This window comes from Cibotium barometz, chromosome 17, assembly GCF_041138505.1.
Source record: "Cibotium barometz isolate CiBa-2024 chromosome 17, ASM4113850v1, whole genome shotgun sequence".
NCBI classification, from domain to species: Eukaryota; Viridiplantae; Streptophyta; class Polypodiopsida; order Cyatheales; family Cibotiaceae; genus Cibotium; species Cibotium barometz.
This window is the reverse complement of record NC_141062.1, coordinates 24561915-24574716: the sequence shown is the minus strand read 5'-3', so window position 1 is coordinate 24574716 and position 12802 is coordinate 24561915. Positions and strand designations below refer to the sequence as shown.

Sequence of the window (12802 nt, the reverse complement as noted above, 5' to 3'; positions counted from 1 at the left end):
GATGTTAATATATCATTTCATTTCATTTCTCTCTCATAGGGTGACCAGCACGATAGGGGTGAAGCAGGGATGCCCGCTATCGCCCACCCTCTTTTGGACTGTACATTGATGCGGTCTCTGATTATGTAGACAGATTGGGAGGCCCAGGGGCATGCCTGGAAGGGGTGTTGATACCGATCTTGTTATATGCTGATGATATTGTTCTAATCTCAGACTCTCCGAAGGGATTACAGAGACACCTGGATGCATTACAAGCTTTCTGTGCGGATAGAGATTTGAGAGTGAACCTTGGGAAAACCAAGGTTATGGTGTTTAACACCACACAGGCATGGGTGACGAGATCAGAGCCTCAGTTCACTTTCCGAGGGGAGCGAGTAGAGTACGTCAGGTCATATGTCTACTTGGGAGTTACTTTCACAGGACCGCGTTTCTCGCTGAAGGAGGCAGCGATAGCTAGATTAGCTCGAGGGCATGCAGCCTTGAGGGCACTTGAGAGGCAGTGTGCACACATACAATTTCAGGAGCCATGCACCAAATTGTGGCTATTTGATACGCTTGTCACACCGACCCTCCTGTACGGAGCTCCAATTTGGGGGCCCAGTATACATCACAGATCTCCGAGAGGGACAGATGAGGGATGGAGGCAAATGGAGAGACCACTGATTATGATGATTGCCCGCATGATTCGGAGCAAATCATCAGTACCACATGAGATTGTTCGGGCTGAGCTGGGTGCCCCACCAGTAGTAACCGAGGCCCTATTCCAGGCAGTTACCTTATTAAAGCGGCTATGGGAGCTCCCTCAGCAGAGGTACTCCCGATTGGCATTGACCTTATCCATACAGTTGGTAGGGGATGGAGATACTCATTGTTGGTATGCTGAGATGAGATCATGGTTTGACCTACATGGTTTGCAGATAGAGGTACTACCACCCTTTCAGTACAGTCTGGATTGTCCATTTTTGGATCTCACCCGCTCAAAGCAAAACCGTGTGATCAGGATGGATATCATCAGAGTGGACACAGAAAGAAAGAAAGAAAGATTTTATTAACGTCTTCCAAAAGACTGAACTCGGCCTATGAGACAAATCAGTGTACCTGTATGGGGTATTCTCTGTCATCCCAACAAAATGAAAAAGTACTGAGAGGACATGGACTAGCCCCCTTGAGCCCTTGGGCACGAAAATGGCTCATTACAAGAGCCATTTTGTACACCTCTCACCGGATGATTTTATCACCCGCCCGGCGTACATTGATGTACACCTATCACATGGGATATGTTGTGCCATTGGACAGATCCGGACCTCATCACACCAGCTACGGAATGAGACAGGGCGATATGTGCACATAGTTACCACGGAACGTCGTTCCGCCTTCCTGGAACGCCGGAACGCCGTTTCGGGCGAAGGCACGTTCCCGGAACGTCGGAACGTTCCGCAAAAGAAAAAAAAAATTATTATTATTTTTTTTTTGGGGGGGGGTGTTTTGCTTGCAGAAATGTATGTTCATGTCTTGGGGGAGCAAATATTAGGAAGCATATTTGGCTATCCGTATACAAAAAGTTACATTTTTTTGTGTCATATGCTGACATGTCATATGACGTGGCGTTCCGCGACGTTCCCGATCCGCTCCCGTTCCCGTTCCCGCTCCCGTTCTAGCATCCGACGTTCCCGGAACGTTCCCGTTCCGTGGTAACTATGTATGTGCATCAGATCTTGGATGACGGCATTTGTCAGCTATGCTACTAGGAGGTAGAGATAGAGGAACACTACATTTGCCGATGTACAGTCTATTATGAGATCCGAGGGAGATATCACTGCCTCTTCCGAGAGGGTTTTGGGCCGTTACGCAGGGTCATGGAGTTTGAGGATTAAAGATGCATGGGATTGTTTCTACTTGAGCACAGGAGACACAGAGAGACCCTCTTGGCAGACAGGAGGCCGAGCCATGATGTACCTAGACAGAGGACCCTAACAGATTTCTTCGGCACCAGCACCCACACCTCCTGATACCTCCTCCATTGGGCCATCAGGGCACCGACCACGCTCCCAGGGAGTCACCACTGATAGAGCAGTTATCTTATGTCCTGCTTGTCGGCCACGCCCACCAGGATCCCGACCATGGCATCCTCACCATCGCCAGATCAGAGCCATTATTGCTCGGCATCGGAGGCACCTACCTCGCTTCTACAACCTCTTCATTCTAGACAGCACCATGGCGGAGATACTTGATCTAAGGAGAGGGCAACACTTCAACTGATCAGCATACATGGATCTACCTGATATACATTTTTCAGTATTTTCTACTCAGTATCATCTCGGAGTCTTACAGTTATGTTCTTATAACTGTAGGACAATCAGTTTATTGTACTTTTTAGTCTCATTTAGTTGTTCTCTTTGATGAGACACCAACTTCAGATGTACTCTCAGTTTTGGTCTCATACGCCACTATGGCCTCTTAGAGACGTTAATATATCATTTCATTTCTCTCTCTCTCTTACCTACACACCACCCCACCCGTCCCTCTGCCACCACCCCCCATCTCACATTACACTCAAGTCCTTTTTGATCATGAGCTTGACCTAATTTAGTTCAACCACATCTACCGCCAACTCCAGGATATGGAACCTATTGTCCCCCTTCCACCCTCACATCACAGATCACCACCATTCTCCACACATCCACCACCACTTCTATCTATCTGCACACGGCGGTCTACCACCAAGCCACCTTGCGGTTCCATGCCCCAGAAGTGTTGGTATGATGACGAATGTTGGGCCACACGCTCCCGTCTTAAGCATGAGGTACGATTGGGCAAATCACAAAGTGCCAAGCGCAACGGATTTCTCAACGGCTTACCCAATGCAAGAAACGGGAGTTCTACGCTCGGAAAGAGGATGAGTTATACCGACTTTTTATAGGGCCGAACTGCAAAGAGGCCTGGAGGAAACTCACGCCTATCACCTGCCCGGACACATGGCACTCCTATGCACGCTCCCTCTATCATATCCCCCATCAGCCACCCCTACCCCCACCATCAGATCCCCGTCCCACCACCTCCGCCTTCTTCACAACGGTCATGGTCCTCAAGGCCATTTGTAGACTACGCAATGGGTGAGCCCAGGATCATGAGGAACTCATTGCTGAGTACATCTCGCAGGCCGATGATACCCCGACGTCCCTATGCGCGTACATGTTCAATAGAGCCCTTTGTGAAGGATTTCCACTCTCTTGGTCCACCAAAACCATCACCCCCATCTTCAAAGCCAGAGATCCACTTGATCCTAATAATTACAGGACGATCATGATTGGCCACACATTGGCCAAACTCTATGGATCAGTGCTAGAGGCAGAGCTAAGTTCATTTGCAGAGAGCCAGGGATGCAGAGCCTCAGGACAGGCTGGCTTTCGGAGGAGCTACTCTACCCTTGACCACATCTTCACCCTCCATGCCATCATCGAGGAGGGTAGAGCACGCTATCACAGGATTTACTGCTCCTTTGTGGATTTCCGCAAAGCTTTTGATATTGTACCCTAAGCGTGCCTTCTACACCGTCTACAGGAAATAGGAGTCCCATCTCACGTGGTTTGGAGCATCATCGCCCTCTATGAGTCGGTCACCGGACGAGTGAGAGCCCAAGAGGTACATCACAAGAGATTTCCAGCACTATTGGGGTGAAACAAGGCTGCCCTCTGTCACCCACTCTTTTCGGCCTCTACATTGATGAGATGTCGAGCTTAGTTGACGGATTAGGCGGGGCTGGTCCCACACTGGCAGGCATATTGATCCCCATACTACTTTATGCAGATGACATCGTCCTCCTCTCAGACTCAGTCGAGGGGCTTTAGAGACAATTGGATGCCTTACAAGACTTTTGCCCTGAGGAGGACCTCTCTGTTAACCTTGGTAAAACCAAGGTTATGGGGATCTTGTGGAGATTGTCTTGACTCTTATCCTATGTCTACCTCTCGCCCCTTAACTTCCAGATTGAGCTTCGCATATAGAGGGGATCTTGTGGATTGTCTCATCCTATGTCTACCTTGGTGTCACTTTCAGTGGCCCATGCTTCCCACAGCACATGCCAGAGTGACACGGGGCTATGCAGCCTTGAGCTTGCTTGAGCGGTAGTGTTTCCAGGCACATTTCCAGGAGCCCAATACGAAGGGCTGGCTTTTTGACACCCTCGTCACACCAGCCTTGATGTATGGAGCAGCCTTCTGGGGCCAGATTTATCCAAATGGGATTGGCAGCGAGTTGAGAGGCCCCAGGTCATGACGTTCTCCCGCATGATCTGTAGCAAATTATCAGTCCCACACCAGATTATCTAGGCAGAGTTTGCTACGGCCCCGATGGTAGTGGGTGCACTCTTGCAGACAATCACATACCCCTTTTTCTCCTGCTCTCTCACGAGGATACCAAGTGGGTTATCCGGTTAGATCTTCTCAGCCTCTACACCCATTGCACATGGATCACACCTTCGGAACTCCCAACGAAGATGCAGTTCTACAGAGATCACTTCCTCACACTCACTAAGGATAGATTCATCCAACAGCCAGGCTACTTGAGTGTTCACATGTCCAATGCCATGCGGATTGCGATTGGCCAGATACGGGTTTCATCCCATCGCCTGAGAGTAGAGATAGACAGAGCTGAGTGCATGTTTAGAGACGGGAAGCTCATACGAAGACCGAGAGAGGAGAGGATCAGCCGATTATGCCACACAGAGGTTGAGACCTTTAGAGAGACGGGAAGCTCATACGGAGACCGAGAGAGGAGAGGATCTGCCGATTATGCCACACAGAGGTTGAGACAGAGGAGCATTACGTCTGCCGTTGCCCAGTATGCTATGAGATCCGTGGGAGGTTTCATTGTCTATTTCGTGAGGGATTTGGTCCACTCTCGAGGATCGTTGACTTCCAGGACCAGCGTTGCCTAGGCCTCTTTCTGCTTGATCTCCGTAGACACAAGGACACCTTCTTGAGAGGGCTTCGGCCCCAGCCACCCCACCCCTTCCCTCGCCAGCCAACCATCAACAGTTTCTTCCAGACCTAGAAGGTGGAGGATACCGATATAGTGGATCTTGTGGACCCTCCACGAACTGCTATGGACCTACCTCGCCCGAGAGGAGTTACCTCGGACCATAGTATCATGAAGCGCTTCGTCCGTTTTGTCATTTTGAAGGTTTTGTTTCGTTTTGTCTATTTTGGACGAAACACAAAGGTTTCAAAATGACACTAATTATATACACATACTAAATTTATAACATAGCCAACAAAAAGATGAAGATACATCTTTGGGACCAGTGGGTATGAAATTCATGATTTTGGGAGTAGGTTTTTTGGTATTTTCAAAATTTGGGCAAGAAAAGGAGAGGAAGAGAGGAGGAAAGAAACAAGTTGGAAGGGAAGAGCGAGGTGGCAAGAAAAGGAGAGAAACTTGGAAGACAAGGCTCAAGGGTGGCATATGCACGTGAGGGTTAAGGTAGCTCAGGTTATTATCCTATTTTTTGCCTTTGCTACCTTGGACACACAAATCTCTTCTCCATTTGGTTGCTCCCATTCGGGGAAGAGGCAAGGAAATATTATGGGTCAAACATGGATAGCTTGGAATCACCTTACGACGCCCAAAAGAATGGGTGGGGTTGCTTTACCGGATGTCCGCTTGCATATGGTGGCGCGTAGGTGGGCGCTTTTTCAGGATATGTGTTTGCAGGAGCAGCCTTGGGTATTCATGGCTCGTGACTTGATTGAGTTGGAGGGATTGTCACATGGACAGACACGTGTGCAAGCTTCATGGTGGGACATTGTGAATGCGGCTCATCCTGTCCGTATTCGCTCATCTCACATTTTATCGCATATTCTCCTTTCTTGGCATGAAGTTCTACTATTGGCTCGGTGGGATCCTGGTCATGAAAGACTACTTTTGAACTCTTTGCAGTTCGAAACATTTGTGGAGTCGCGTGTCATTGTTTGGCCAGACAGAGATGCTTCACGCATACAACTCAACCGCATGGTCAGGTTAGGCTTGGTTAGAATCCGAGATGCTGTGATACCTGGTCGTGACACGCCATATTCGTTTCGTCATATTCGGCAGCACTTTAGGGTTCCTCGGACATTTCAGCCACTATGGGTTGACATCATGCATGCAGTTGAGCCTTTTACTCCATTGCCTCGGCCATCTGCAGATCAGCCTTGGCTTGATTGGGCACTATGTAAATCTGGTGACTTGATATCACTTTCAGCTAACCAGGTCTATCATAAGCTCGTACCAAAGAAAGATTGGGTTTCAGCCAAGGCCAATAAGGTGTGGGGATTGCACAAGTCTAAATCATGGTGGCAGAAAACTCTTATGCGTGGTTGGCAGTCTAAACTCCCTTACCAAGGTAAGGTTTTCATTTGGAGGATGTTGGTGGGAGGATTACCTATACAGGATCAGCTCAGCCGTCGTAAAATTACATTGGTCTCTTGCTTCTTCTGCACGACATACACTGAAACAGTTATGCATCTGTTCATGAGTTGTCCAGTGGCCCGTCAGATTTGGTCTTTTGTCTCTCGCGTTTGGGAGGCAATAGAGAGGTCTACTGTTTCGGCTCATCAGTGGATATTTGGGATTTGTCCTCAAGTCATTACTTCGGACAGTCACCTTGTGATATTCCATTTCCTTAGATGGACAGGACTTTGGCATAATTGGACTACACGGAATGGGTTCATCTTTGATTCCTTGTCTGGAATACATGGGCACATTCTACGTATCCGCGGTTTGCTGCCTTGGCCGTTTTCTTCTCTTCTCTCAGCTCAGCTACTACTGGATTCAGATGTTATTTCGTTATGGTCTACGGCGGCTCGGCTGGCTCATCTTTGATGCTTTTATCTGGGATGCTTATTTGGCTGGGAGGCTTTCTTATTAGTGTACAGATTTGCATGGTCATGATCCTTTAGAGGATCTTTTGTGGGGGTTTTTTTGGGGCCATAGGTTCTGTGTGAGCCATGTGGCTGATGTACATTTTTACATATAATATAAAACACCATTTCACGAAAAAAAAAAACTTGGAAGACAAGAAAAGGAGAAAGAGGAGGAGGAAAGAGGAGGAGGGAAGAGGAGGGGTGGACGGTGGAGGAGAAGAGAGAAAGACGAAAAGGGAAGAGGAAGAGGAGGCGTGGAGGAGAAGAAGTGAAGGACCGAAAAGGAGGAGTGGACCGAGCCTATGCACTTCAGCGTGCCTGACGCCCCCCCCCCCCCCCCCTGGTTGACCCTGATCACCTCATCAGCTCCAGATCTAGGACATGCTCCACCGCCATTGAGCTACCTTTCCACGTGACATAGCTAAGGGAGACTCATACTCATTAGCCCCATGCTTGATATTTTGGAGAGTGGTATACCATCTACTTGGAGCCGATGCTGCTCTCATGTTTCTATGTTCTTAGTATTTCCATGATGAGTTTCCATGGACAGCTTTGTATCGCCTAAGTGAGATAGCTATGTTTATGTTTTCTTTTTGTTTTATTTTCCATTCCATGATCTCTTGCTTTGGCACACCTTCTCTCCAACTTCTCCATCCTGCCACCCCCCTTTGAAGCTGACCATCATAGTCACAAGGGAACGTCGTTCCAAGCTCTTGGAACGGGGGAACGCGTTCCATAGAGATAGCCGTTCCCGTTCCCGTTCCAAAATGGCACCGCAGACCATGTAAGAAATATAAGTGAACTATGTATCATGTAGAACACATCTATGCATTATCATGGCCACTACTGAGATGGTTTGAGGTTCTTTCTTTACTATGCCTCTTTCCAAAGCATTTACAGATATATAAAGTAAATTTATAAACACATTTATGCAATGATGTGGCGTTCCCGATTCCGTTCCCTTTTATTCAAGCTTTTCGTTCCCGTTCCAAACAGTCATCCGTTCCCCAAAACGTTCCCGTTCCCTTGTGACTATGCTGACCATGCCTACCTCTCTTTCAATCTTACCTGCACACCACTTGTCTCCCCCCAATCTCACATTACACCCTAGGTCCATTTTGATCATGAGCTTGATCTTGTTTACCTGCTGCCAACTCCAAGATGTGTAACCTATTGTCCCCCTACCCACCCTCACATCACGGCTCACCACCATACTCCACACAATTGCTACAGCTTCTCTCCTCTGCATGCGGCGGTCTACCGCCAAGCCACCTGGCGGTTCCATGTTCGAGAACTGTTGGTCTGAAGATGAATGCCGAGCCACAAGCTCCCATCTTAAGCATGAGGTACGGATGGGGGAAATCACATAGCCGCAAAAACGCAATGGATTTCTCAACGGCTCACCCATCACAAGAAATGGGAGTTGTACGCTCTAAAAGAGGATGAGTTATACTTACTTTTCCTAGGGCCGAACTACAAAGGGGCATGGAGGAAACACCGAGATCATCGGTCCCCCACACCTATCACCTACCTCGACACATGGCACTCCTCTGCACGCTTCCTCTAACATACCCCCCATCAGCCACTGCTACTCCCACCACTAGATCCCTACCCCACCACCTCCACCTTCTTCACAAAGGGCATGGTCCTCAAGGCCATTCCTAGACTACGTAATGGGCGAGCCCAGTATCATGAGGGACTCACATGCCGATTACATCTCGCATGCCGATGATACCCTAGCCTACATATTTAATAGAGCCCTTTGTAAAGGATTTCTACCCTCTTGGTTGACCAACACCATCACCCCCATTCTCAAAGCGAGAGATCCACTTGATCCTAATAATTACAAGACGATCATGATTGGCCACACATTGGGCAAACTCTATGGATCGATGCTAGAGGCGGAGCTCAGTTCATTTGCAGAGAGACAGGGATGCAGAGCCTCGAGACAGGCAAGCCTTCGGAGGAGCTACTCTACCCTTAACCACATCGTCACCCTTCGTGCCATCATCGAGGAGAGAGGAGCACGCCATCAGAGGATTTATTGCTACTCTAAGGATTTCTGCAAAACTTTTGATATTGTACCCTGAGCTCGCCTCCTACACCGTCTATAGGAGATAGGAGTCCCATCTGATATGGTTTGGAGCATCATCGCCCTGTATGAGTCCGTCACCAGATGAGTGAGAGCCCCATGAGGTACAATACAGGACATTTCCAGCACTATTGGGGTGAAACAGGGCTGCCCTCTATCACCCACTCTGTTTGGCCTCTACATTGATGAGATCTCGAGCTTCATCAACGGATTAGGCGGGGCTGGTCCCACACAGGCAGGCATATTGATCCCCATACTACTTTATGCAGATGAGATTGTCCTCCTCTTAGATTCAGCCAAGGGGCTTCAGAGACAGTTAGATGCCTTAGAGGACTTTTGCACTGAGCGGGACCTCTCTCTTAACCTTGGTAAAACCAAGGTAATGGTCTTCAATACTTCCCGCCCCTTCACATCCAAATTGACCTTCACATATAGATGGGACCCTGTGGAGATTGTCTCATCATATGCCTACCTTGATGTCACTTTCAGTGGCCCTCACTTCACCATGCTTCCCGCAGCACATGCCAGAGTGACATGGGGATATGCAATCTTGAGCTTACTTGAGCGGCATTGCTTCTAGGCACATTTCTAGGAGCCCAGGATGAAGAGTTGGCTTTTTGACACCTTCATCACACCAGCCTTGATTTATGGAGCAGCCTTTTGGGGCCAGATTTATCTGATGAGGATTTGCAGCGAGTGGAGAGGCCCCATGTCATGATGGCCTCCCGTATGATCTACAACAAACCGTTAGCCCCACACCAGATTATCCAGGCAGAGTTTGTTGCAGCCTGGATGGTAGTGGATACACTCTTCCAGACAGTCACATACCTCCATCGCATCAGTCACATGGATCCCCACAGGTTCTCGAGGCTTGCCCTGGGTCCTCGAGACGACTAGCACTTGAGGGCCACTTTGGAGTATGGTATGCCTGTGCTTCCACTTGGTCAACTCAGGTTCTCATCCCATTTGCTCGAGATTGAGGTTGGCAAAGCATCAGAGATCCCTAGAGAGCAGATTATGCCATGGAGGAGTAGAGTATGAGGAGCATTATGTTTGTCAGTGCCCGGTGTATCATGAGTTCAGGAGGGGGACATTCCATTGCCTATTTAGAGAGTGGTTTGGGCCATTATCTCGGGTTATGGAGTATCCAGATTAGTGTTTTCTCGGACTCTTCCTGTTGGAGATCCAACGACACAGAGAGTTACTATTCGGAGATCCTTGACCCCGGCACCCATCTCAGTCTACCATCACCAGTTTTTCCGGCCCACAGGAGGAGGACACTCAGATAGATGAGGCAACGAGGGGCCCACCATCTCGCCCCTCGACTGGAGTTACCCTACCTCATGCCACCGCACTTCAGAGAGCCAAACGGCCTCACCCTCCTAGACCTCGAGCACACCAGGCTCACTAGCTCCAAATTGATGAGATCCTCGGCCACCGTCGAGCATCTGTAGGTGCTATCTTGTCCCCGCTTCTCCTCGGCCCTGCAGATCTAGGGGCCCTCCTCACCCCCTCCACAATGTTGGACATCCTTTATGGACCCCTACCACACACTGATGGATAGCTCTATCTCCACATTCACACACCTGTATCCTGTACACCCACTTTGTATCCATGATGATGAGGATGACGATGATGATCCATACATGTAGACATTAACCTAGGGATTAGTGTTAGGTCCTTTTGTCATGTTGTCTTTTTTTCCATGATGAGATTCCATGGACACATTGTACACCTTTTGTCTCATATACCCGTTGGGTCTTTTGCAGGACGTTAATATATATTTTCTTCTTCTTCTTCTTCTCCCTCTGACAGATTTTTTAAAAGTAAAAAACCCAGTGTTCTATTACCAAGGAGCTATATACATGGGGAGGATGTGCTTTAGAGAGAAGTCATCCTAGGAAGAAAGCTAGAAACAGTAGGAAAAGACCTTAAACTGTCGGGCATCAATAACCTCTAGCTATCGACAGTCACGTAGGGATTGGTGAAGATTGGCATGAAAGAAAGCATAAGCATTCAGAGAAGGCTGTTGAAACATAATATGGTTCCTAGCCTTCCAAATAGTCTAGAGTGCCCTGTATCTCATTTAGATCATGAAAGTGTGAAATCCAGCCATGCAAGATGGAAAAACATCAAAAACCCAGAAGAGTTTCCCCCCTTTGAAGGATGGAAAACGTCCTTGGAGATTGTGAGTCAATGCTTGCAAGAAAGTCCTGGACTCTGTGCAATGCCAAAGGAGATGTGGAACAGACTTTGCATGTCGTCCACATCGACAACATCTATCACTGGAGATATGTCATTTTGCCAGAAAAGTGGAGATTGGAAGTATTCCCACAAGGCATCTCCATAAGAATAGGTTTGAGAGGCAGCTTACAACTCCAGATTAGTCGAAGCCTTTGTTTCCACCATTTAGTATTCATATGTATTCCCCACAAAGTATCAGCATGAAAGCGCATCCAATCGAAGAGAACTCGTATGACCAATAAGTTGCCAATCATGAAGTTTGTCCTGATCATCCAGGAGTGGGATGGGTTCAAAAGGCCGCATCAACATAGTAATAGTTTTCTACACTCGCCTGTGATGCAAACCCAAGCTATGTTTCAAACAGGCTTGTGGGAAAGTCCGCACAAATCCCTCATCCGTTACGACATCCGCCACAGTGTTAACTCCAATAGAAGCCAAAAAGCAGGCCATTCGTGGTTCCTGTACTACAAGTGGTTGAAGAAACACCGAAGACCAATGATTGCTTTCTAGTCACGAATTGAAGAGAATTCCCAGTCAGTGCATCTCTACCATGCCACTGAATAGAAGACAAGGCTAATTTCCATTCACGAAGAATGGAAGATGCATAAGGGCATCCCGGGAGTTTTCCTTCAAATTTACTAAGCACTACTTCCGGTTTTCCACAACAATTCCAAGGCATGAGACAAAAGTATCAATATCATTTCTATGCCAAATCAACAACGGCAAATAAAATTGCACTTAGGCCATAATGATCAATTGAACGATTCTGAGACGCACATGTTAAGGCCATGTAGAAAACTTCCAACACACACACACACACACACACACACACACACACACACACACACACTACACACTACACACTACACACCACACACTTGTAGCTGCTTTATATTATAGGAATATTGTTATCACTCACTAAACTTACAGGCCATGGCAAGCATCAACAATGCATCAATTATGTTGCATAATGGATACATGTGAAGTGCAATATGCAAACATCAAAGGTTAATCAAGGCTCATATGCAAAAAATGAGGATGGGAATGCTCTTGTATTTAACATGCATTTATACTTGTGTAATCAGGCAGCTCATCAACCTCCCAGTCCGTGTTGCCACCACTGTACAGAGTTGCAAAAACCACTCGATTGACACCGGCATCACCAAGATAGAGTCACCTTATAGTATTCTTGCTGCCAAGATGGCAGCTAGGGAAGAGGAAGAAGCAAGGCACACTCTACCGATTGAAAAGGTTTGATTGTCTCTTGTATCTGTTCTTTGTTGGTAGCTCCATTAATGTAGAATTTAGAGTTGGATTCACAGGTAAGGGTTTTATAAATATCCTTGGAATGCACATGGTATATAGGGTTTTTAAATAGTGAGCCCCCAGAAATAAATCATGTATTGCCTGAACTTCGTGCTTTAAAGATCAATATTGTACGTATGTCTTACATATTTGTTCAGATGGGCGATTTCAGCGAGACTCTTTTGACGCAACAGGCACCTCGAAACCCATTTGTAAGTTGTGGTTGAGCATTTTTGTTGATTCATAATCATCATCGTTA

General features: G+C 47.5%; 1 protein-coding gene across 5 annotated transcripts in view; it reads left to right on the top strand.

Annotated features, from left to right (window-relative positions):
* LOC147629811 (uncharacterized) overlaps positions 1–12802 on the top strand; it is a 162894-nt gene that overhangs the window by 115346 nt on the left and 34746 nt on the right. For all 5 annotated transcript variants that reach the window (XM_086811338.1, XM_086811335.1, XM_086811340.1 and 2 more), the window contains 2 exons: positions 12324–12489; positions 12702–12755. In XM_086811338.1, the coding sequence (XP_086667464.1) occupies positions 12324–12489; positions 12702–12755 (220 nt within the window). The remainder of the gene's footprint in view (positions 1–12323; positions 12490–12701; positions 12756–12802) is intronic.